Raw genomic sequence first — 22593 nt, 5'->3', positions numbered from 1 at the left:
TTTACTCGTAAAAACGAGCTCCTTCAGGTTGTTTGTACAATTCATGTCTTTGTGGCCCTAAGACTGAGATCTCCATTTGCTTGCTAGCTGTTGGCCAGAGACTGCTTTCTATTCCTACTAGTCGGGCGCCTGGGTGGCTCAGTTGGTTAAGCGACTGCCTTCGGCTCAGGTCATGATCCTGGAGTCCCAGGATCGAGTCCCACATCAGGCTCCCTGCTCAGTGGGGGGTCTGCTTCTCTCTCTGACCCTCTTCCCTCTCGTGCTCCGGTCTCTCATTCTCTCTCTCAAATAAATAAATAAAATCTTTAAAAAAAAAAAATTTTCTATTCCTACTAGTCAGTCACAGGTTCTTGCCATGTGGTCTTCTCCCCAGTTTGCTCCTTCAAGGTCAGCAGGACACCATCATTTTGGTGTTTCACCATTTTAAAAAATTAGGTTAGGCCCACCCAGAATCTCTTTTTGATTAACTCAAAGTTAACTGATTAGTGACTTAATTACATTTACGATCCTATACACCAAGAGAAGACTATACTGGGCACATGCAACAGGGAATAGAAATCTTGGGGGCCATCTTAAGAGTTCTGCTTATACGGACAATGAAGAATAAATCAAGGGAAAAAAAATGACATCCAAACCCATTCCCCAAAGAAATCACATTAAAATCTACCATTATTCTAATAAAATTAGCAAGATCAACCAGTACATATTCAGTTTATTATTTCTTAAACTTCAAGGACAGAAAATTATAACCACTTTATAATACATGATCCAAGATTTTCAACATAAAATTTGTGTTATCTCTTCATCTCACATAAGACAAAACAAAACCAAAAAATATTATACATATAAAAGTTTTTCTATAACTTAGAAACTTTTCGTAATAGCCCCTTTCCAAAATAAATACGAAGGTGTATGTTGATCCTTACCCAATTTCTTTATTTTCAAGTCTAGTTATTGAAGATTAAAAATGTAGCTGGTAATTAACAGTAAATGTGTTTATGCCAAAACTACATTACAGTCAAGTTGTAACACAGTACATATAGATGGATTTAATGATGTAAAATCATTTCTTAAAATGGAACTGTTTTCCTAATATTGTCTTCAACTATAACCATTGTGATTTCAATGCTATTTCTATCATTTTTTTTTTCTCCTTCCTACTCGCTCACCTAACTGCTCCCAGTCTTATCTGATTTTCACTACCAATGCATTCCTTTCCTGCTGCTACTGCTTCCTCTTCAAAGAAGCAATCTTAGGCTATAGAAAACATCTACAGAAACTCACAAGAGCTCACTATAAATTGCCCCCTCACTCTTACAGGAGAGTTAGTCTTCTATTATAGAATCCCCTAAGGTACTTTTAACAAAATACAGAAGAAATTAAAATAGTCTCCAATTTAGGGTATCTTACCCATAAATGTAAGGCTAATATGCCATAGGAAAAACTATTAATGTAATTTATTATAAGAACAGTAAAAATATTATACCTCTTTCAATAGATGGTAGTAAGCACTCAATAAAATTCCACATTTATTCATAATTAAGATTCTTTCAAAATTAGGGAAAATTTCTCAACATGCTAAAGGTTGCATATATAAATTCACAAGCAAATATTAAAATAATACTAATATCACCTAACTTAATAACGGGAATACAATGAGGACAAATCATTATTGTCATTTAAGGAACAAACAATGTTACTTTTACAGGTGATTTTTAGAAAATCTAACATCATTAAAAATATTAGTACAGGTAACAAGTTTAGGAAAATTATAAAATAAGATAAATTCGTTAAAAAAGCTAACAGCCCAGGGGCACCTGGGTGGCTCAGTCAGTTAAGCGTCTGCCTTCAGCTCAGGTCATGATTCTGGACTCCCGAGATTGAGCCCGGCACTGGGCTCCCTGCTCAGCGGGGAGTCTACTTCGCCCTCTGCCTCTCACCCAGCTCGTGCTCTCTCTCTCAAATAAACAAAATCTTTTAAAAAACAAAAAGCTGACAGCCCAGCCATCAAAAAGAATGAAATCTTGCCATTTCCAACGACAAGGATGGAGCTACAAAGTATTATGCTAAGTGAAATAAGTCAGTCAGAGAAAGACAAATACCATATGATTTCACTCATTTAAGAATTTAAGAAACAAAACAGATGAACATAAGGGAAGGAAGAAAAGAGAGAGAGAGAGAAAGAGGCAAACCAAGAAACAGACTCTTAACTACAGAGAACAAACCCTAAGGTTATCAGAGGGGAGGCGGGTGTGGGGATGGGTTAAACAGGTGATGGGGATTAAGGAGTGTAATTATTGTGATGAGCACCGGGTGTTGTGTGGAAGTGTTTAATCACCATACCGTACACCTGAAACAATATTACACTGAATTTGAATAAAAACTTAAAAAAAAAAAAGCTGATAGCTATTTATGATGATATAAAATAAATCCAATATGTAGATCATGATTTAGTTTTTACTAGGATTTTGGAATTTATTCGGAAATTATTATAAAACCTTAGGGGATGAAATAAGGTCAAATATAAATTTATACTCTACAGGAAGCAAAGATGAGAATATCCCATATGTTAAAATGGGTAGAAAACTTTGGTGCCATATATCCCTTGAAAATTAAATAAATTCTCTTTTTGAAAAATACATGTTTACAACACTTTACATATATTTTTAAAACTTTCATGAAGTTCTACTAAGCATCCATGGACCCCAATTACTATTAAATTAAGAAACTTTATTTTAACATAAAATGAATACAATATCAATTAAAGTTCCACTAACAAAACTTATCAAAAATGTATGTGGCCAAAACTGCTGGTTGGCCATAAATACACTTCTCAAAATTCCCTACAATCTTAGAAGTTTCCCTTAACACACGGTTACCCAGCTAAAAATCTCCTTCCCTAGACTTCTATTTCCATCTGTGAAGGAAGCAACTTGTAGCACAGTAATAATCCATCTACACATTGAAAGTGATGTTAAAAAAGTCTGCTTCAAAGTAGAAAGAAGCAAGCTACCAAGGCAACTTTGCAAAGTCCCCAAGGGGTGGGAGGTGGGGAGGGACAGAGAAGTTCTCTCAAATCTTGAAAGTGATTTACCTTCAAGTTATTTGTCAAATTCTTGAGCTGTATTACTAAGCAGAAGGCTATTGCTAGATAGAGTGGAATGGTCAGCAATTTCAAAAATGGTCAACAGAATGGGACCAAGAAGAAAAAATCAATTTCTTTGAACAAGCAGATTAAGTTACATCCTAGGAATAACCCAGCAACAAAATGGAAAGAAAGAATCTTTTAAATGTAATTAAACCATGCTTTTGTTACTTCATTGGGGGAGGGGGGTATCTCTTGTTACAGCAGCCTAATACCCTAATACAGAATTTCATACCTAGAAGTTGGCACCACTGTAACAAAGTCAAAACAGCTAATTGATTTAGCAACTTAATGGGCATGGGATATTTTAAAATGAGAAAGGACATCAACTACCTCCATTTTGACCTCTATCTGTACTTTCTAAATGATTAAGTTTTTCTGTCCATGTTATTTCTTTTTTTTAAAGATTTTATTTATTATTTGAGAGAGAGAATGAGAGAGAGAGCACATGAGAGGGGGGAGGGTCAGAGGGAGAAGCAGACCCCCTGCTGAGCAAGGAGCCTGATATGGGACTCGATCCCGGGACTCCAGGATCATGACCTGAGCCCAAGGCAGTCGCTTAACCAACTAAGCCACCCAGGCGCCCCTGTCCATCTTATTTCTTAACTCAGGCAAAAGACCTTGGGGGCAAAGCATTCCCTGATGGGAACTGAAACTACCCCCTTAAGCAGAGAGGATGTCCTGAACCAACAAGACTCCAAGTGACTAACCCCAAGAAAATGATCGACCTGACCTTTACCGCCCACCTGCATGGACCCACGACCTCTGCCCCACTTTTTCTTTATATAAAACCTAGAAACGTTTTTGGCACTTTGGAGACAATCTTTGAGATACTGGCCCATTGTGTTCTCGGTGTTGGCCTCACTGAAATAAATTCCTTCCTTGTTTCAACGCCACTCATGTCTCTGCCTCTGGATTGTGCAAGTGGCCAGTGGCCAAATGCTGTCTGTTTGGGACCCCAGAGCCAGGTGCTCTTGCGCCCCTGCCCGCCGGCTACAAAAATACAAAGCTGATGACTTTAACAATGCCATAGCAAAATATCTGGTGAAACTGCTACTACTGGTGATACCTAGGAAGGCAGACAATGTACTTTAGAAAAAAGCCTACTGCCAGACAGGTTTAGAATATTTAGAATGTTGCTATTTATTAGCTCCTTCACTCTGCTGTTTGCAAAGCCCTACAAGAGAAAGGAAAATGCTGAGGAGACTCAGGGTCTAAGAGTAGCCTCAGCAAGAGGTAAGACTGCGGCTCCTAGTCTTTCTCTGGCAATTTTTGTTAAAATCAAACATGGGAACTAGCCCGTGGCAAAAACAACAAAAATTATAGAGTACAGATGGTGCCTCTCCCCCTTGCCCAAACTTATTCCTAAAGTAGCCTTTACTAAATCAGGATGAAGGCAGAATCAGCAGAATATAGAGATTAGTAAATAAAACAGGAGTTTTCTAGAATAAATGAATGAATGCATTCTTTGGTTACGGTTGCTTACACTTGGAACTACCTAGAACTAAACTAAATGTTCAAGGAATGAAAAACTGCCAAAAAAACCATTATCAGCCATGCAAAAAAAGCCTTTTGTTAATTCAACTGCTAGAGCAATCTCCAAGTAACCAACTCAGTAGGAAGTAAGCTGTGAAAACATTGCAGCTCCCAAAAAAAGACAATAGCCACTTCAGATGTGTCTACAGAGAATAATGGTTTAAAAAAAAAAATCTTTTAGAGGGGAAAGCTGGGGCCACCTGAGGAAATGACCATGTTTTTCCATGGGAGTGAAAATGGAAGACTCCAACAGGGGCTCTCCCAGGAACTTCCTTTGCTCCATTGCAAGAGCTTCAAATTTTCACATTTCTGCTCAGAAGGAGGTGATAATCGTTATGGATAAGTGACTACCAAGTGCTCCCCATTCTTACTTTTCTGAAGGGGTTTTTAAATTGCAATTATCCTGTCCTTATACCACCATTATACAGTGGTTGTGTGTGTGGTGATGGAGTGTTTGCTGAAATGTCGTGGCTTATTTGTCTATTAGTTAATAGATTATCAAAAAAGAGAAGTCACAGCAGACTGAACAAAGAAAACTATCACCTAAAGATCCTGGACTCTGAGACTGTATCCCTTAAGGACGAGAGGAATATGTTCTATAGGTGAGAAAAGACAAATATGAATTATTTGTGTGGAAAAAGGAAGAAACCTCTGAGTGAACCAATAGGGCAGGACCTCTAATTGTTACCTGATATCTCCTTGTGGGAGCAAAATGGAGTCTCTCATGTCAAGCAGGAGCCTGTGCTCAGCAACGATGCAAGCCGTTAAAGGCACTGCAGCTAGGAGATACTGGAGGGACCGATGTCAGCTGACACTCCGGAACTGATAAGCAGCAGAACCAGAGGAGGTCTGCAGAGACCCAAAACTGATTAAATCCCTTTGAAAAGGGGAGGATTTGGGCAGCAAACTGTCAGACTCTTCAGACCTGACCACTTAAAAAAGGCAACTGTCCCCGAAGGCTCTGCCCAGTGGATCTCCAAACAGAACCGAGATCCTTCCCTGCTTGAGCATCAGAAGCAGTAAGTGCCAAGCGCTGAGCTGGGCCAGACAGAGGCCTTATCTCAACTGCACGCCCACAGACTGACTTCGCATTTGGTTCCTGCACCTCTCTGCTACCTCGTTTGTTGCACGGTTTGTCTTCTGTCCTGCTTTGTGTGCTGTGTAAGGAGTCAAGTTTAATCATATGATGAATTGTCACTGAGTTTGGAATCCTGAACCCGCTTTCTAATTGTGATTTAACTTTGCTTTATGATTGAATAAAGCTGACGTTGTGGAAAGACACAAGTTGTGTGTGCGCCTTCACAGCGAGCTCATGAAACTCCTCTTCTATAGAAATAAAAGTTTTATCTGAGCAAAAGGTAGCTCAGAAAAAAAGACTTTGTGAAGATAAGTGTGGTCATACAGCTAAGTTCCAGTTGTTAAAAAGAAAACCACGGGATCAAGATGGAGTCATGTATGCTAGGCTAAATCACTAAACTTAATACTTAACCTAAATGCCGTCTCAACCTTCCCCAGAAATGCAGTCTTAGTCGATCTGGAATTTTTTGTCCTGCACCAATGAGGTAGTCTGTCACATAGACCCTTCTCCATCCCCCAAAGGACGATAATTTAATCCACCAAGAAGACTCCCTCTTTTCCCCCTTAGGGAACATGACCTTGTCTGAGACAACCCTTTCTTCTGCTAATAACTTCCTTGCCCCATCCTCCTTCCTATAAAGAATCTTCATTTTATAGAACTCCTACCTAGGAGCTTCTGGAATGCAGCAAAATGCATGAACTGCTTAATAAAGCCAATTAGATCTTCAAATTTACTTGGTCGGATTTTGTCTTTTAACAAAGCCAGATACAAATAAAAGAAATATATGTAAAATTTCTAAATTATAACCTAAAAGAGAATCCATATCCCCTCCATTTCTATTTCCTCTTTTCTTAGTGGTGAGCCATCAGCCTTGCAAACTAGGAAAATAAACTCTCTTGTATCCTAATATATATGTATTTACTTATAACACAATTATAGCTTATATTTCCATGTTGATGGTATTTATGCTACTACGACATTTATGCTTCCACTACTCCTTGCAGACGTCTACACATTTTATAAGTGTTCTATATGAGTAGTAGAAGTAATAGGTAGTTGAAAAAGATGTATGTCTTTGAAGAAATAAACTAATCAGTTATGAAGAGGTGGAAGGCCAAGAGGCTATCAGAGAGTAAAACGTAAATGTCATGTTTATTAAAGCAAATGGCTGAATGTTCAAGTAAGTTATATGTAGAAAAGAAAAAACATATCCGAGCAAAAATGTCCAGATGGGAGAAAAAGATTAAAAATAATAAAACTGAAACAACAAAGCAAACAACTGGTAGAAAGTCTCAAAGACCTAAGAGGAATTGATGTGGTCAGAAAGCCACGGTGAGGTCTTTGAGAAGTGTCCAGATGAAAACAACATCTTCAACGAGTCCCACAAATACATACAACACCGAGGAGCAACTGGGGAAAGAAAAGAGTTTCAAAGCTGGTGTAATAATAATATAGACTAGGCTCTCTGAGAAGAAAAAAAGGTAAAAGTATTCAGGTAGTTTTTTAAAGTGGTATATACTAAATCCAAAATAGTTTACAATTAAGCAGATAATGAAAGAGTAAACTCACAGTCGTGATTTTGCCTTTTCTCTTGACTGGAAGAAATGGGCATGCTCTCACTTGAAGATCTTTAATGGCAGCAGTCATTGTATTATTCTCAAGGTCACCTTTCCAACAAATTTCACATTGTGTTGTAATGACTAATGCAGGAGCATCACTTCTTGTCATATCAGCCACAAACACAATTTCAGGATTTTTAATAATAATATTAATTTCCCACTTCTCTGATTCCTGTACAGATACTAAATACAAACAAAAATAAGTTCACATTTTAAAATATTTATAAATCTTTGCTATACATATTGTTTATGAATAATTATTTGTGAGAAAATGTTTTTTCAAGTAAAAAAAATAAAAGAATCTTCGATCCCAAAGGAATCTACTGCAATTTTCTTAGTTTAAGAGTTCAAGATGCTATAGTCTTCAGAACATTTAAAAATGTGGGGAAAAAAACCCTTTAATACCTTGATACTACTACTGCTCTACCACAATGAATGAAATATGTAAAAGATAGTGGAGAGCTATAAAAATAACAAAAATAAAAGAGAAATTTAAGTTACAATATTATCTTTAATTATGAAAAGTAATGGTTGGTTATTCTCCCTACCTGTTTTCGTCAAAAAAATTCTTTGAAATTGCTGCCTGTGGGGAAGTATATTTTGCTTATTCTAATATAGGTCTCATAATTTGTGAACCCAGTATACATTTACATCCTGAAAAACAGGCAAACCGCGCATTCTACCAGAAAGCACATTTAAGTTTTCCTTTTACCCCTGAAAAATAAAAATTTTATTTTTTTTATTTTTTAAAGGTATTTATTTAATTATTTGACAGAGATACTGAGATTCACTTAACCTCATCATCTAGGAAGGTAATCAATGGTGAGCGCTACTGTAGCACTTCAGTAATACAGATACGAACTATTTGGGCTAGTAACTAACCTTCTTCCTTAGCGGTCCATGTTTGAACACTGGTTTCTACAGCAGTGCCTGTGGTGTAGGCCTCAAGAAAGACATTTGCAACTGTCAGCAGAAATTCCACACTTGCACAAATATAGGTTTCTTGAAGGACTAAATCAGTCACCCAACCATCTCTGACTCTTCTATACTTTACATCCATCATGTCCTTTTTGTCAAACCCGACTGTCAGTCCTATCATTCTGAAAAACACAATAATAACAATTCCTGTGAGTATCTTACAAATAACCAAACACACCAATAAAAGGCAAAAGACCTCTTATCCATTTTACTAACAGCAAACCAGCATTCTGAAGTTATTTCTCCTAGGAAGATCACAAAGTACTTCAAACAACAGACTTAGAAACTTCCGGAGCACAACTGTTTCATAAACTAGGAAGTACTCTGTAAGAAATTAGAACTTAGAATCTCAGCATATTTGTCTTAATTTTTCATGTTTTCCCTTAATTTTTCATGTTTTCATGTTTACAACTTGCAGAGATCAATAATAATTTAGATAATAGAGATTAATTTAAAAATCCAATTTAATTGCACTGATTATTTCTACTTAACTCCACTGACCATCCAGTAAGAACAGCACATAACTGAACCAGGACATTTTAAATGTTGACTGAGAACCGTAACTCCATTAAATTGAAACTCTGAAGATCTTGGGATGTACCCAGAAAACAAACATGCAACTTTAGGAATATGTTTTATAAAATATTATCAAACATTTCTCAAGTAAAACACTATTACCTAGGAGTTGCCTTCCTGACATGGGGCCTTTTATCATCTAAAATACAGTTTTTTAATGAAAAGGAAGAAAATGTTGAGTCATCTGTATACATTTTTGCAGTGCTTATGATATTCTCCAACTTAAATTCAGCAAGTTTCAGAGAAGGATCACGAACATCTGTAAAGGAAGTCTGTGAAAGAGGAAATCAATACAAATTTTACACAAAAACAAAGTCTAATACATATTTTAAGATACAAACTACCACCTTCTCTATCTCCATAGGGCTTGCTAATGAAAGTCCAAAAAAAAATTTTAATTTAAAAATTTATTTTTTACATCGCTGCCTATAGGAAAGATAACTCATCTTAAAAGGGTAATGGTTAAATCTGTTATTAAAGTGAAATGATCAGTAACATTTTTCAGAGGAAAAGAGACTCCAAAATATATATGAAATATTAACAACTGTTACTTTAATAATAAGCATTCACCTATATAATTTTCATCATGTGAGAAAATATTTTCTTTTCTCCCTAACTCACCTGTTCAGGACCTGGACTATACAGTACCATGGTGAGATAGTCAGTCCTGAAGCTCATATTCAGTGTTGTCTTAACTTGAGAGGCCTGTGAATGTATTTCCACCACGGCAGCAGTCACTACAGTTGTTCCTTGGAAAAGTTAAAAGTTATTGGATAAAAAAGTCAAGAAAGGTAGAAGTCATTAAAATAGGTTTTAAACAGGTTTAACAGAATTTTCAGAGAATGTTACTCAACAAAATAATAAAGATTAGAAAATTCAGAAGTCGAACTCAGTAACTCCCAGCTTAGGATTCTTTCCGTAATAGCTTAGGAATAAAACACTTGGTGCCTCCGTTTCCATTTTTGTAAGGTGAGAATACTAGAACTAACCACTGGGTTTGTTTTGGGGATTAAATAAAAGAGCATGTATAAAATACTTATTAGATTACCTGGCACATACTTTAATATTCAAATTTTACTTCAAAAAACTAAAACCAAAGAAGATACTTTAGATATTTTAAACTGTTCCACTGAAAAGGAGGATCCAAAATTCATTCTTTCCTGCATTCTACATTTTAAGTCAAGGCATTATATGTACATGGAATATTTTAAACGGGCTTTTTATTAAAACATAGCAATTGCTAATTATCATGCTACCCAACTGCAGAGACCAGTGCCACCACATCACGTAACTTATTTTTAATTTAGGTAAAATTTACATCAGTGAAATATGTAGATCTTAGCCGAACAATTTAATGAGATTTTGTACATCCATGCTACCAACACTCCCATTAAGATACTGAATATTTACATCATTCCAGAAAGTTCTCTCATACCCTTTTCTAGCTCTTCCCCAACCTCCCTACCATTCTAATTTTAATTACAAAGATTAGTTTTGTTTGTTCTTAAATTCTACATAGAGTAACATTTAAAGTAAAACCTGTTTCATGTTTGGCTTCAGGCAGTTAACATATTTCTGACATTCATCCACATTGTCACACGTATCAGTAGTTAACGCTTTCTTACGCAGTCTATGAAAATACACAATTTTCCTATTCTAGACTGATGAACATATGGGTTGTTTCCATATTTAAGCGATTATGAATAAATCTGCTACAAATATTCCTAAGTCATTTAGTGTATATATACACCTATTTTGGAGGGGGTAGAAGAAATACTTGGACCTGGAATTGTTTGTCACAGGGTAGATATATGTTAATTGCCGAACTCTAAGTAGTTATAGTATTTCACATTCCCAACAGCATTACCTGAATCTCAGTTGTTTCAAACTCTCATCAATATTTGCAGCTGTCAGTCTTAAAATCTGACTCATCTGGTAAAGTGAAGTTTTCCTGATAAGTAACTATGTTAGCACATTTTCATCTGCTTACTTTCCATTTAATATATCATCCTTTCCCAAGTATCCAACTCATCTGGTAATTATTTTAGTTTAAGTTATTAATTTCAATGAGTTTTCAGGTATTCTAGATATGAAAACAATGTCAGATACACATATCATGAATATGTATACCAGACTGAGGCCTCACTTTTCACAATCTTGATACCATCTCTTGATAAGGAGAAGCTAAAAAGGTTTATGAAGTCTATGAACTTTTTATGATTAGTGTTTTATGATCCCATGATCATGAAGATACTCTTCTATGGTTTCTTCTAGAAGCTTAAAAGTTTTAGCTTTCAAATATATGTCTTTCATCCACCTCAAATTAATTTCTGTGTATGGCATTAAGGAACAAGGTTCAACTTTTCCTGTTAAAAGGTTTATCCTTTCCCTATTGACTAGTCTTTGTTGAAAATCAGTTGACTCTACTTGTGTGTTTCCTGGACTCTTTTTAAAAAATCTGTGTTAACTTGTTTTAGATTTACTACAAATTTTGAAATCAGATAGATAAATCTTTGTCTTTCACAGTATTTTTTTTTGCCCTTTGTTTTGGGTTCTTTCCTGGCTACCTACTCAAAGGCATTTTTACTTCTTTCTACTCTTTAGATCTATTAATCCTTCTCCTGGCCTTATTACCCTGACCATGACTATGAGTTAACCTGGTATGATGATTGTGGACATTTCTGACTTGTGTCTACTTTAGGGGGAAAACTTAACACTTCAGCATTAAGTATGCCTTTTAGATATTCTTAGTTTTCATCACAAATAGGTGCAGAATTTTGTCAAATGCTTTTCCGGCATCTATTGAGATATGATTTTTTCCCTCTTTATTAATTTGGTTTATTATATTAATTGATTTTTGACTGTCAAACCAACTTTGCATTTTGGGATAATTCTCATCTGGTCAAGATGAAATATCCTATATCCTTATTGCTGGATTTAGTATGCTAATATGTTAAGAATTTCCATGTCTGTGTTCATGAAGGATATTGGTGTGTGATATTCTTTTTTTGAAGTCTTTTTCTTTTTCTTTTACCAGAGTAATGCTTGCTTTAGAAAATGGCCAAGGAATTGTTTCCTCTTTATTTTCCAGATGAGTTTGTGTAACACTGGTATTATTTCAAACTTCAGTATTTAATAGAATTTATCACTGGAATTCAATTCCTTTAACAGATACAGGGCTACTCAGACGTCTTATTTCTTCTTATGTCAGTTTTGGCAACTGTGTTTTCCAGGAAATTTATCCATTTCAAACAAGTTGTAGAATTCATTCTCACAAAATTATTCATAATAGTCCCTTATTGTCCTGATAACAATCTGCAATATCTATTTAATTCTGATACTGATAATTTGTTCTCTGTCTCTCTCCCTTGTCCTAAGGGTTTATCAAATTTATTAATTTTTTCCAAAGAAAACAATCTCTGACATTGCTAATTTTCTCCATTGTATATCTATTTCTCTTCCGTTGATTTCTACTCTTATCTGTGTTACTGCTTCCTTTTATTTATTCTGGATTTAATTTGCTCTTCTTTTTCTCCAGGCAAAAGATTTAATCTCTTAAACTCTTGTTCTTTCCTCATCAAATCCCTTATAGCTACAAAGTTCTTTCAGCACTGCTTTAGTTGCATCCCACAAGTTTTTATTAGATTTTATGTTCATTACCTTCCAGCTTAAACACTTTTCTAATTTCCCTTGTCTTTTTTGACTCACAGGTTATTTAAAACTTGTTTAATGTCCAAGTATTTCAAGCTTTCTTGACACCCTATTGCTACTGATTTCTAATTTAATTCCATATGACCAGAAAACTTCATGGCCTCCCAGAACAGTTTATCCTTGTGAATATTCCAAGAGCCCTTTAAAAAAAAAAGTGCATTCTGCAATTACTGAGTGTAGTATTACACTAATGTCAGGTCAGTTTGTTAACAGTGTTCAAATGTTCTATATTCTGACTTTTTTGTCTATATTCTATCAATTACTAAGAGTGGTATGCTAAATCCACCACTGATTCTGTGTGTGTGTATTTCTTCCTTTAGTTTTGTCAATTTTTGCTGCATGTTTTGAAGCTCTGTTATTAGTTACAGTACATTTAAAGTTGTTGGATCTTTTTTGTGAATTGATCCCTTTATCATTGTTAAAAAAAAAATACAAACTTTTAAAAAAACATTTCTGAGACAATTAGGAGAAAATGAAGCCTACCAGGATATTCATGGTTTACAGGAAGTATAGCTAATGGATATATTACTGTGATAATGTTACTATGACTACATTTAAAAAGTAAAGTTCTGGGGCACCTGGGTGGCTGTCGGTTAACCATCTGCCTTTGGCTCAGGTCATGATCCCGGAGTCCTGGGTTCGAGCCCCACACTGGGTTCCCCAGGGAGTCTGCCTCTCCCTCTGCCCTGCGCCCCAACTCTTGCTCTCTCTCTCTCAAATAAATAAAGTCTTAAAAAAATAAATAAAATAAATAAAAAGTAAAGTTCTTACTGCTTAAATACCAATTAAAGGTATAACATCTGAGATTTGCTTTAAAATCATCTAATGGGGTGGGGGAAGAAAATGCAGTTAAAGCTGTGATAAAGGCAGTCACGTGACACCAGTTGTTGAAACTGTGTTGATGGGTATGCGTGGATTCATTACCTTATTCCTTCTACTTTGGAGTATGTGCAAATTTCAAGAAAATTATTAAAACTGTAATGTATTTAAATGTCTATTTTTCATTTCATTTTAGACATTATCTTTACATTCCCCACTATTTAAGTCCTTACCACTCCCTCTATCTCTCCTATCTTCCAGCTTTGGGCAGTTATGTCTTAATCTCTACGTTAACATGTGTTAATTACATTCTTATTTACACAATAAGTTTTCCATGTGTTAACTATAACTGTGATAATTTTCAATGAAGAGAATTAACAGTTTATCGTAACACTTTTTTCTGCTGCTACATCACAACTAGTCCAACTCTCAAAAAAGAAGAGAGAATCTCTTGTGCAAAATCTTAATCCACTTCACTTCTAGACTAGACTACACTATTTGGTAGAGATTTCTCTCTTCTTAGGAACCAAAAACATGTCATCTTTTCCATATCACTTATGTAATGTAGTTAATTAATCCCTCATTCTATATATTATATGAAATTTATGCTATCTTTCTTTTTAAAGACATTCTTCAACTTTAAAAAAAAATTTTTTTTTTAAGATTTTATTTATTCATTTGACAGAGAGATAGCGAGAGCAGGAACACAAGCAGGAGTGGGAGAGGGAGAAGCAGGCTTCCCGTGGAGCAGGGAGCCCAATGTGGGGCTCGATCCCAGGACCCTAGGATCATGACCTGAGCCAAAGGCAGACGCTTAATGACTGAGCCACACAGGCGCCCCTTTTAAAATTTTTCTTATGGCAAACCAAGGACTTTCTAGGCCAATAAAACAGAAAATTTTGGGATTCCTTTTCAATGGACTTCTGAGGAGGCCCATTGTTTTTGGATCCCATGTTTTCCTTTCTCCTGGATTCCCTTTTTGTTTTGCTAGATTATATTTTCAAACTAATTTCTTTAGGAATGAGTATGAAAGAAGTAAACTTTGAGTCACTAGAAGTTTGAGAATTATTGTGTTTTCACATTTTATGGTTTGACTATATATAGAATCCTAACTTCAAAATCATTTTCCTTAGAAATCTGACTATAGTGCTCCATCGTCTTTTAATCATCCATCTACTCCATCCCATCCAGTTTTTTTATGATAATCTGATTCCAATCACTTTTTCCCCAAGCCCCTAATAAACAGCTTGCTTTTGTTCTGAAACTTTTGAACTTTTGAAAGATCTATACTTCTTAAGTTTTATCTCATTTTATGTCTCTGTGGCTTATTTTTCTGCTGTGTCATGGGAGATTACATCAACTATATATTCCAACTCAGTACTTACATTTTAACCTCATGCTTACTGCATTTGTTCTGTTTCAAAATTTCACCCATCATATTTTTGGGTTCCAAGAACTCTTGAGAGGGTGGAAGACAGTGATGGTAAGATTCAGTTTCTATATTTTCAAAATCCTCTGATTATGAATTAGAGTTTGTTTTCTGTTTCTTTACATTCTCTTGTTACCTGAATTATTTCAGTTTCACTCAAAAAAACAGTATTCTGTTATCCTGGTTTCTTTCATTAATAAGTTCTTGCTATTTTCTTCACCTGACCATGAATATTTTAATAAAGGATTGGGCTGATTATTCTACCCAGTAAGAATAGAGTTTCCTATAATGTTATAAGCATAGGGTTGTTTTAGTGGTAGGATTCTCCCTGACTGGAAAAGGTGTGTGTTATCTCAGGGCTTTGCAAGAGTGGGTCTGGAAGACTAATAGGTTTCATTTGGAGGTAAGTAGGTTTGAGGATCCCCCAAAATGAGAACTCTGTTCTTGTGAAGCACAGTCCTCCCAGCAGCCTTAAGTGACCCAATTCTCTCTTATGTGCTGGTGCTTAATTTAGAACCCAGTCTGATTCCACACACCACATTAAATCCAATATTAGATACAACCTCTTTCTGCATTATAGTTCCCTCTGCCCTATTACACCCATCTATCTTCCAGATACTTGTTGAAATTCATCATTTACTAATGATCATTCTTTCTTGACATCCTTAATATTTTGATACTTCTAATATAAAATATTCCATCTGGGATATATGCTGCACTAGGAATGAGAGAGAAGAGAGGAATGGGGAGAAAAATTGAAAATAAGGATGTATAGGGCATTTGGGATAACAAGAATAAATACGAAGGAATTTTGTCACAATACAACTAAGAATTTTGATTCAACGAAAAAAAAAATCAACAGAATGCCTAATAAAAGACAACTGAGAGATACCCAGATTGGATTAGCTAATTATAAAAGATCTATAAATCTTATTTTCAAAAAACTCAAAACTAGAGAATGAAGAGGAGGGAGGAAGAAACGTGGGATTAGGGATGGAGAGGGGAAGGCTAATTTGAGGTTAAGAACATACCTTCTAAATGGTGTGAAGCATTAGTAGCTCCACTATTAACACTATTCTGATCTTTTACTCCTGCAGATGAGGCACCACCACCTTCTTCGTACCATATATTGCTATATAATGTTTTAAAAATAGTTGTTATATCTTCTTGACTAAGAATGAACTGTGAAAAGAAAGATTTGCTTATTTTAACATTATTACTTTATGTAGTTAGAAATTCTCTTACTCTGAAAAGCAAGTGTTTCATTTCAGTCCTCTACAAACCAATTTTTTAATGCATTAGATATTTCTACTAATAGGATATTCAGTTTCCTAAATGAATGATCTTAGTACTTTGCGAAATACATAAATTAGATGTCAATACCAATGAAACTATGAATAAGTTTTTTTATGAACATATCAATTAATCTAATAATTTAAAACCTTTAAAATGAACTTTCATTTATCTACTTTGCATTTTTTTACTTACTAAGCACCTCAATTTACAAATACAAATTACTCAAAAATATTGATTTGCATCATGAAAAATAATTCAGTGTGTTTTATATGAATTATTTTTTAGTTTGGACCTCAAAGAGTCCTAGGTATAAAGAATATATCCTGATTGTATAAGCTGAGATTTAATTGTATAAGAAGCTGAGACTTAAATTCACTTAAACTCATGCACTAACTCAAAACCCCATGTGTTGTGAATTTAGCCTAAAATCACCAACATAAGAACTATATCGAAAGCTATGATGGTTAATTCTACATCAACTTGCCTAGACCATAGGATCTACATATTTGGTCCAGTATTATTCAAGATGTTACATATATGGTATGTATATAGAATACATATAGGATGCACAGACCATCTACAAATACCCAGCCATCTTCTCGGGCACACCAACTAGGATGAAATTGGTTCTTCATGATCCACTCAAGTAGTTAACAGCTGTTGCAGTCTGCCTCAGGAGACCACATTTTTAACCTCTCCTGAACCTCATCCTCAGTGTCAGGGAGACGCTAAAACTGAGTCATCAAGAAGTCAGTCTACTGTATCCAGACCAAGTGTGTGTACACACACACACACACACACACACACAAATACACACATCCTATTGACTATGTTTCTCTGGAGAACTAAAATACAGTAAGACAAAAAACAAAACAAAACAAAACTGAGTTTTAAATTGATATGTTTTAATCATCTCAAGGAAATAATTTTATTCCCACAAAATGAGTTTTATTTGTACCAGGATTCCTTTTGACTATATTTCAAAGATGATATACTAATCCAGTGTTTTCACTTACTCATGACACCTTGTGTTTATTATGTATCTGGTATTACAAAAATAGTATGTTCATATAAATTAACAAGCTGAAGTTAAATATTACAACCATGTCTAAACCATGTCTTTCAATTAGTACATGTATACTGAATGCCCCCCAAATATTGATATTAATGATCACTCTTCAGTCTTGCCAACAGCTCGGTCCAGGAAGTTGCAAGAACTATAAGGATCCCAGGACTGCTGGTCCATGGCTCCTACATGTCAGGACAGGCTATCCTGCTACTCCCAAATGTCTGACAAGTCAGAAATCACAAGATGCAGCACTTAGTCTAGATGCATTAGAGTAACTGATTCCAACCTCTCCCTGATCCAGGAGGGGTCAAATATGTTGACCCAGGTCCATACCTGCTGACAATTCAGGTGGATCAGGACAGTGAAAGACCCAATTTCATCTGCCCTGGAAGGCAGCCAGCCCTTTTACAGATGGTCTGCAATATCACCTGAACATGCTGCAAGCATTATTCCTGGAGAAGAGGGGAGCAAAATGGTGTCCCTGCTGCCCCACAGAGATCTGCCTAAGACCTGGGCCTACTAAGGAGAGGATCTGTGCAGTATGCTGGGTAAAACATGCTGCCTATGTTTTAAAAGTTTCTATCAGTAGTCTTAAAATATGGAGAGACTTCAATTTTTATCTTAGGAAGATACTTTCTGGGGCACCTGGGTGGCTCAGCTGGTTAAGTGTCTGCCTTTGGCTCAGGTCATGATCCCGGGGGTCCTGGGATCGAGCCCCTGCATCAGGCTCCCTGCTCAGCAGGGAGTCTGCTTCTCCCTTTCCTTCTGCCTCCGACCTCCACTTGTGCGCTTGTGCTCTGTCTCTCTCATAAATAAATAAAGTCTTAAAAAAAAATAAAGAAGATACTTTCCATTTACAAGTTAGGGAGTCTAATATGATTTTATACACTAAGAGCTTAAGGATTTTCAGTTGAGATGATCATGTTTTAAAATCTAAATGTATTTCTGAATTTTAAAATCTGAAACCTTTAAAAATGATCGTTTTCTCTTTTTGAATACATTTTTTTGGGGGGAGAGAAACAGAAAGGAAACTGGGGGTGGGAGGAGGGAAGAGGATTTGCTGAGTAGGCTTCTTAAAGTAACCTTCCAGACAGAGTATGTGCTACTCTCACTTTAGCAAAGCATGTGATATAGTTTTGACTTCCATGCAGTCAAAGGGAAGATAGGAAATTTTGCATAGTTACATTAGAGTTCTGTGAAGCAGTATCAAGCAATAGCTACGTAAAGTTATGCAAAAGGAACTGACCCATTTGCCATTTTCATCGTCAACCTCTTCCATTTCTTCTAGGACCTTCTCTAGGTTATTTCACATATTGTCGTGGCTTTAAATACCATCTAGATGCTGATGACTTTCACATTATTTTTTCTAGCCTAGCCCTCTCCACTAAGTTCTAAATTAATATATCCAACGGACTACTTATCAGATCTGATATTTGCTTCCTGTATGGAATTTACCACAATTTATAACTACTTTAATTACATGCCTATGTACTTTTTTATAGTCTAACTATCACACCTCTAACACCATGACTGCTAACCCTTGCATTAGACTGGTTAGATTCCATGAAGCCAGAGATAATGCCATAGCTTCTTTGCCACTGTCTCTCCATATATAACATTGGACCTAACACAGAGAAGCCATTTAAATGTTTGCTGAATGAATGGAGAACATTCAATGAATTCTAAGTTAATATAGCTACTATTTCAATTTTGACAGAGCTAATCAATATGTAACATCTACACCAAAATATCTTATGTTCCCAAGCAATATTTTTAACCAACGGAACAGAAATCAACAAGCAGAAACAGAAATCAAAAAGTTACCTCCATGGGCTTTAGCTGAGCATTTACATTAAAACAAGGAACTTCCTGGTACCACTCCCAAGATAAATTTCGCTCAACAATCACCTCAAGATTTAATGGCAATAGCAGATCTAGTACTTCCTGGTATGCATCATCAATAAATTGAGTCCTGTAAGTAGTAATAAAATTGTTTTGTTTCATATACATTCATAGTAAAAAAAAATTTTTTTTTTAAAGATTTTATTTATTTATTTGACAGAGAGAGAGACAGCGAGAGCAGGAACACAAGCAGGGGGAGTGGGAGAGGGAGAAGCAGGCTTCCCGCTGAGCAGGGAGCCCGATGTGGGACTCGATCCCAGGACCCTGGGATCATGACCTGAGCTGAAGGCAGACGCTTAACGACTGAGCCACCCAGGCGCCCAGTAAAAAAATTTTTTAAATTTATCTTTCTATATACAAACAGTAAAAATCAATAATTTTTTTATTTAAAGAAAAATAAAATCTACCCAGCCTCCCAAGTCAAAATGAGAGATACTGCACCCCACCGTGAATTTAGGTAACTTTCTCTGAGCTCAAGTTATCCGTATTATAAAGAAATCAATCTTTAGAATAAGATTTTGCAATATGTTAAAAAAATGCCAAAAATATGTAAGTTGGATAGTAACCCTTAAATGAGAACTATCTCTATATAATTGGAAAACATACATTATAGATGACACCTCATTATAAAAACAACTTAATTCACTCACTTAGGTATGGAGAATACCACATATCCCCTTAACTTGATAGCAAAGTTAGACCATATAAAATGTCTACTTCTGTGGATGAAAAGCAGTTGAATATGGGAAATTTCATATTAAGTTGAAACATATTTGCCTTTCCAAATATTCGTTAAGGGTAGGAATGATGCTCCAGAATAATGAAAACAGTAGATTACTGAATGCATTTCAAGTGATAATGTGACCACAGAAGCCTCTCACTGTATGTTCAAGTGACAACTTCAAAGTGGTACTAATAATGTACTTACATTTTAACTAGTGGCAAATTCCAAATGCTTCAACTAGGGTATGTATGAAGCTATGACTGCAGAATTTTAGATTCACTTACTCAAGTGGAGAGAAATATGGGAGTCATCAGGGATCTCTCAGAATGCCTAGTATCACACCATTTTATGAATTAAATGCATGCATGCTTGCATATGGGAATAAGTTAGGAAATCTAAAAGGCCTATAAAGAATATTTTATTTTTTTATTTTTAAAATTTTTAATTTTTTAAATTCCAGTATAATTAACATAGAGTGTTATTAGTTTCAGGTGTACAATATACTGATACAACAATTCTACACATTACTCAGTGTTCATCAAGATAGGTGCATTCATAATCCCTTTCACCTATTTCCCCCATCTCCCCACCTACCTCCCTTCTGGTAACCATCAGTTTGTTCTCTATAGTGAAGAGTCTGTTTTTTATGTTTATTTTTAGTTTTTTCATTTGTTCCTTAAACTACACACGAGTGAAATCCTATATGTCTTCTGAATGACTTATTTCACTTGGCATTATACCCTCTAGATCCATCCATTTTGTTGCAAATGGCAAGATTTCAATTTTCTATAATTCCATAATTTGGCTATAATAAATAATGCTGCAATAAACACAGGAGTGCATATATCTTTTCATATTTGTTTTTCATATTATTTGGGTAAACACCCAGTAGTGCAATTAATGGATCATATGGTAATTTTGCTTTTTATTTTTTGACAAACCTCCATACTGTTTTTCACAGTGGTTGCACCAGTTTGCATTCCTACCTACAGTGCACAAGAGTTCCTTTTTCTCCACATCCTTACCAACACCTGTTGCCTTGTGTTTTTGATTCTAGCCATTCTGACAGGTGTGTGATTATATCTCACTGTGCTTTTGATTTTCATTTCCCTGATAATGAGTAATGTTGGGCATCTTTTCATGTATCTGGGGCCACCTGGATATCTTCTTTGGAGAAATATCTGTTCATCTCTTTGGCCAATTTTTTAAACTAGTGTGTGTGTGTGTGTGTGTGTGTGTGTGTGTGTGTGTGTGTGTTGAGCTGTGTGTGTTGTGTAAGTTCTTTATATATTTTGGATAATAACCCTTTACCAGATATATCATTTGCAAGTATCTTCTCCCATTCACTAAGTTGTCTTTTTGCTTTGTTGGTTATTTACTTTCCTGGGCAGATTTTTATTTTGCTGCAGTCCCAATAGTCTATTTTTGCTTTTGTTTCCCTTGTATGTAACTCTTTTCTCTTGCTGCTTTTAAGATGCTATCACTACTTTTTCCCCATTTTAATTACTATGTATCTTGGTGTGGACCTTTTGGGGATGGTTTTGTTGGAGGCTCTCTCTGCTTCCTGGATCTGGATTTCTGTTTCCTTCCCCAGGTTTGGTAAGGTTTCGCCTATTATTTCTTCAAATACTCTGCCACCTTTTCTCTCTTCCCCTTCTGGGATCCAAATGGTGTGAGTGTTATTACACTTCATGGTGTTGCTGAGTTCCCTTAATCTACTTTCGTTTTTTTATTATTCTTTTCTCTTTCTCTGGTTGCTTGATTGCTTTCCATTGCTCTGTCCCCCAGGTCGCTGATCCATCTTTCTGCTTCCTCTAGTCTATTTATTCCCTCTCATGTATTTTAAACTTCAGTTATTGAGTTATTAACTTCTGACTGGTTCTGTCTTCTTTCTCTTTGTTGAGGCTCTCACTGAAGTCCTCCCCTCTTTTCTCAAGTCCAGTGAGTATCTTTATGACCATTACTTTAAATTCTCTATCAGGTATATTATCTCCATTTTGTTTAGCTCTCTTGCTATGATTTTGTCCTGTTCTTTCATCTGGGACATATTCCTCCATCTCCTCATTTTGTCGAACTCTGTGTCTGTTTCCATGTGTTAGAAAAATCAGCTATGTCTCCTGCTCTTGAAAGTTGTGGCCTTATGAAGAAGTCCTGTAGCATTCTACAGTGCAATGTTCTTTGTTCACCAGAATGTGGTGCTTCAGGAGTATCCTCTAGGTGTTATGTGCACCCTATTCTGAGCTGAATTTGCCTTCAGTCCTGTTGCCTGAGGTGGCTCTCTTTGCCTGTTGTGGGCAGAGTTTGGTCCCTGTGTTGTTAGTAGTCCAGTCTGGGGCCACCTACTGACTTGGGTCAGACCAGGTGTTTGCCAGAGCAGTGGTAGCGATGAACTACAGATGCCTCTCCCTGTGTTGTCCCTGAGCAGCTTTTGTTAGTGGGTGAGACTGCAATCAGACCAGATGTCGGCGCCCAGCCTACTGTTGAGGCCATGGGTGAACCACTGTGTGTGGTTATTTCCCTTCACTTTGGGAGTCACTTTGGAATGGTGCTGGCTGGTACTGCCTGCACACTGCCAGGCCTGTGCCACCTCTTTGGATGGACTCCTGCCAAGGGCATGTTGGAGGGAGAAGGTCCACCAGAGAATGCGGGGGCAGACTGTGTGGTGCCAGCAAGGTTTGCACTGGTCTGCCATGGGAGGGGACATCTCTATA

At 36.1% G+C, this 22593-nt stretch overlaps 1 protein-coding gene across 7 annotated transcripts in view; it reads right to left on the bottom strand.

Moving 5' to 3' along the window:
* VPS13A (vacuolar protein sorting 13 homolog A) overlaps positions 1-22593 on the bottom strand; it is a 267040-nt gene that overhangs the window by 99369 nt on the left and 145078 nt on the right. For all 7 annotated transcript variants that reach the window (XR_010407545.1, XM_045882283.3, XM_064578959.1 and 4 more), the window contains 6 exons: positions 19081-19228; positions 15923-16073; positions 9554-9681; positions 9035-9204; positions 8261-8478; positions 7329-7561 (listed from right to left, as the gene is read on the bottom strand). Coding sequence is in view for 6 of the 7 variants with exons in the window: in XM_045882283.3 (XP_045738239.1) it covers positions 7329-7561; positions 8261-8478; positions 9035-9204; positions 9554-9681; positions 15923-16073; positions 19081-19228 (1048 nt within the window). In the remaining variant the exon portion in view is untranslated. The remainder of the gene's footprint in view (positions 1-7328; positions 7562-8260; positions 8479-9034; positions 9205-9553; positions 9682-15922; positions 16074-19080; positions 19229-22593) is intronic.

The sequence above is a fragment of the Mirounga angustirostris genome, unplaced genomic scaffold (genome assembly GCF_029215605.1).
Source record: "Mirounga angustirostris isolate CCGP_5_RB_7025 unplaced genomic scaffold, mMirAng1.0.hap1 SCAF_15, whole genome shotgun sequence".
NCBI classification, from domain to species: domain Eukaryota; kingdom Metazoa; phylum Chordata; class Mammalia; order Carnivora; family Phocidae; genus Mirounga; species Mirounga angustirostris.
The sequence above is the reverse complement of the archived record's forward strand: the minus strand, read 5'-3'. Positions and strand labels throughout refer to the sequence as shown.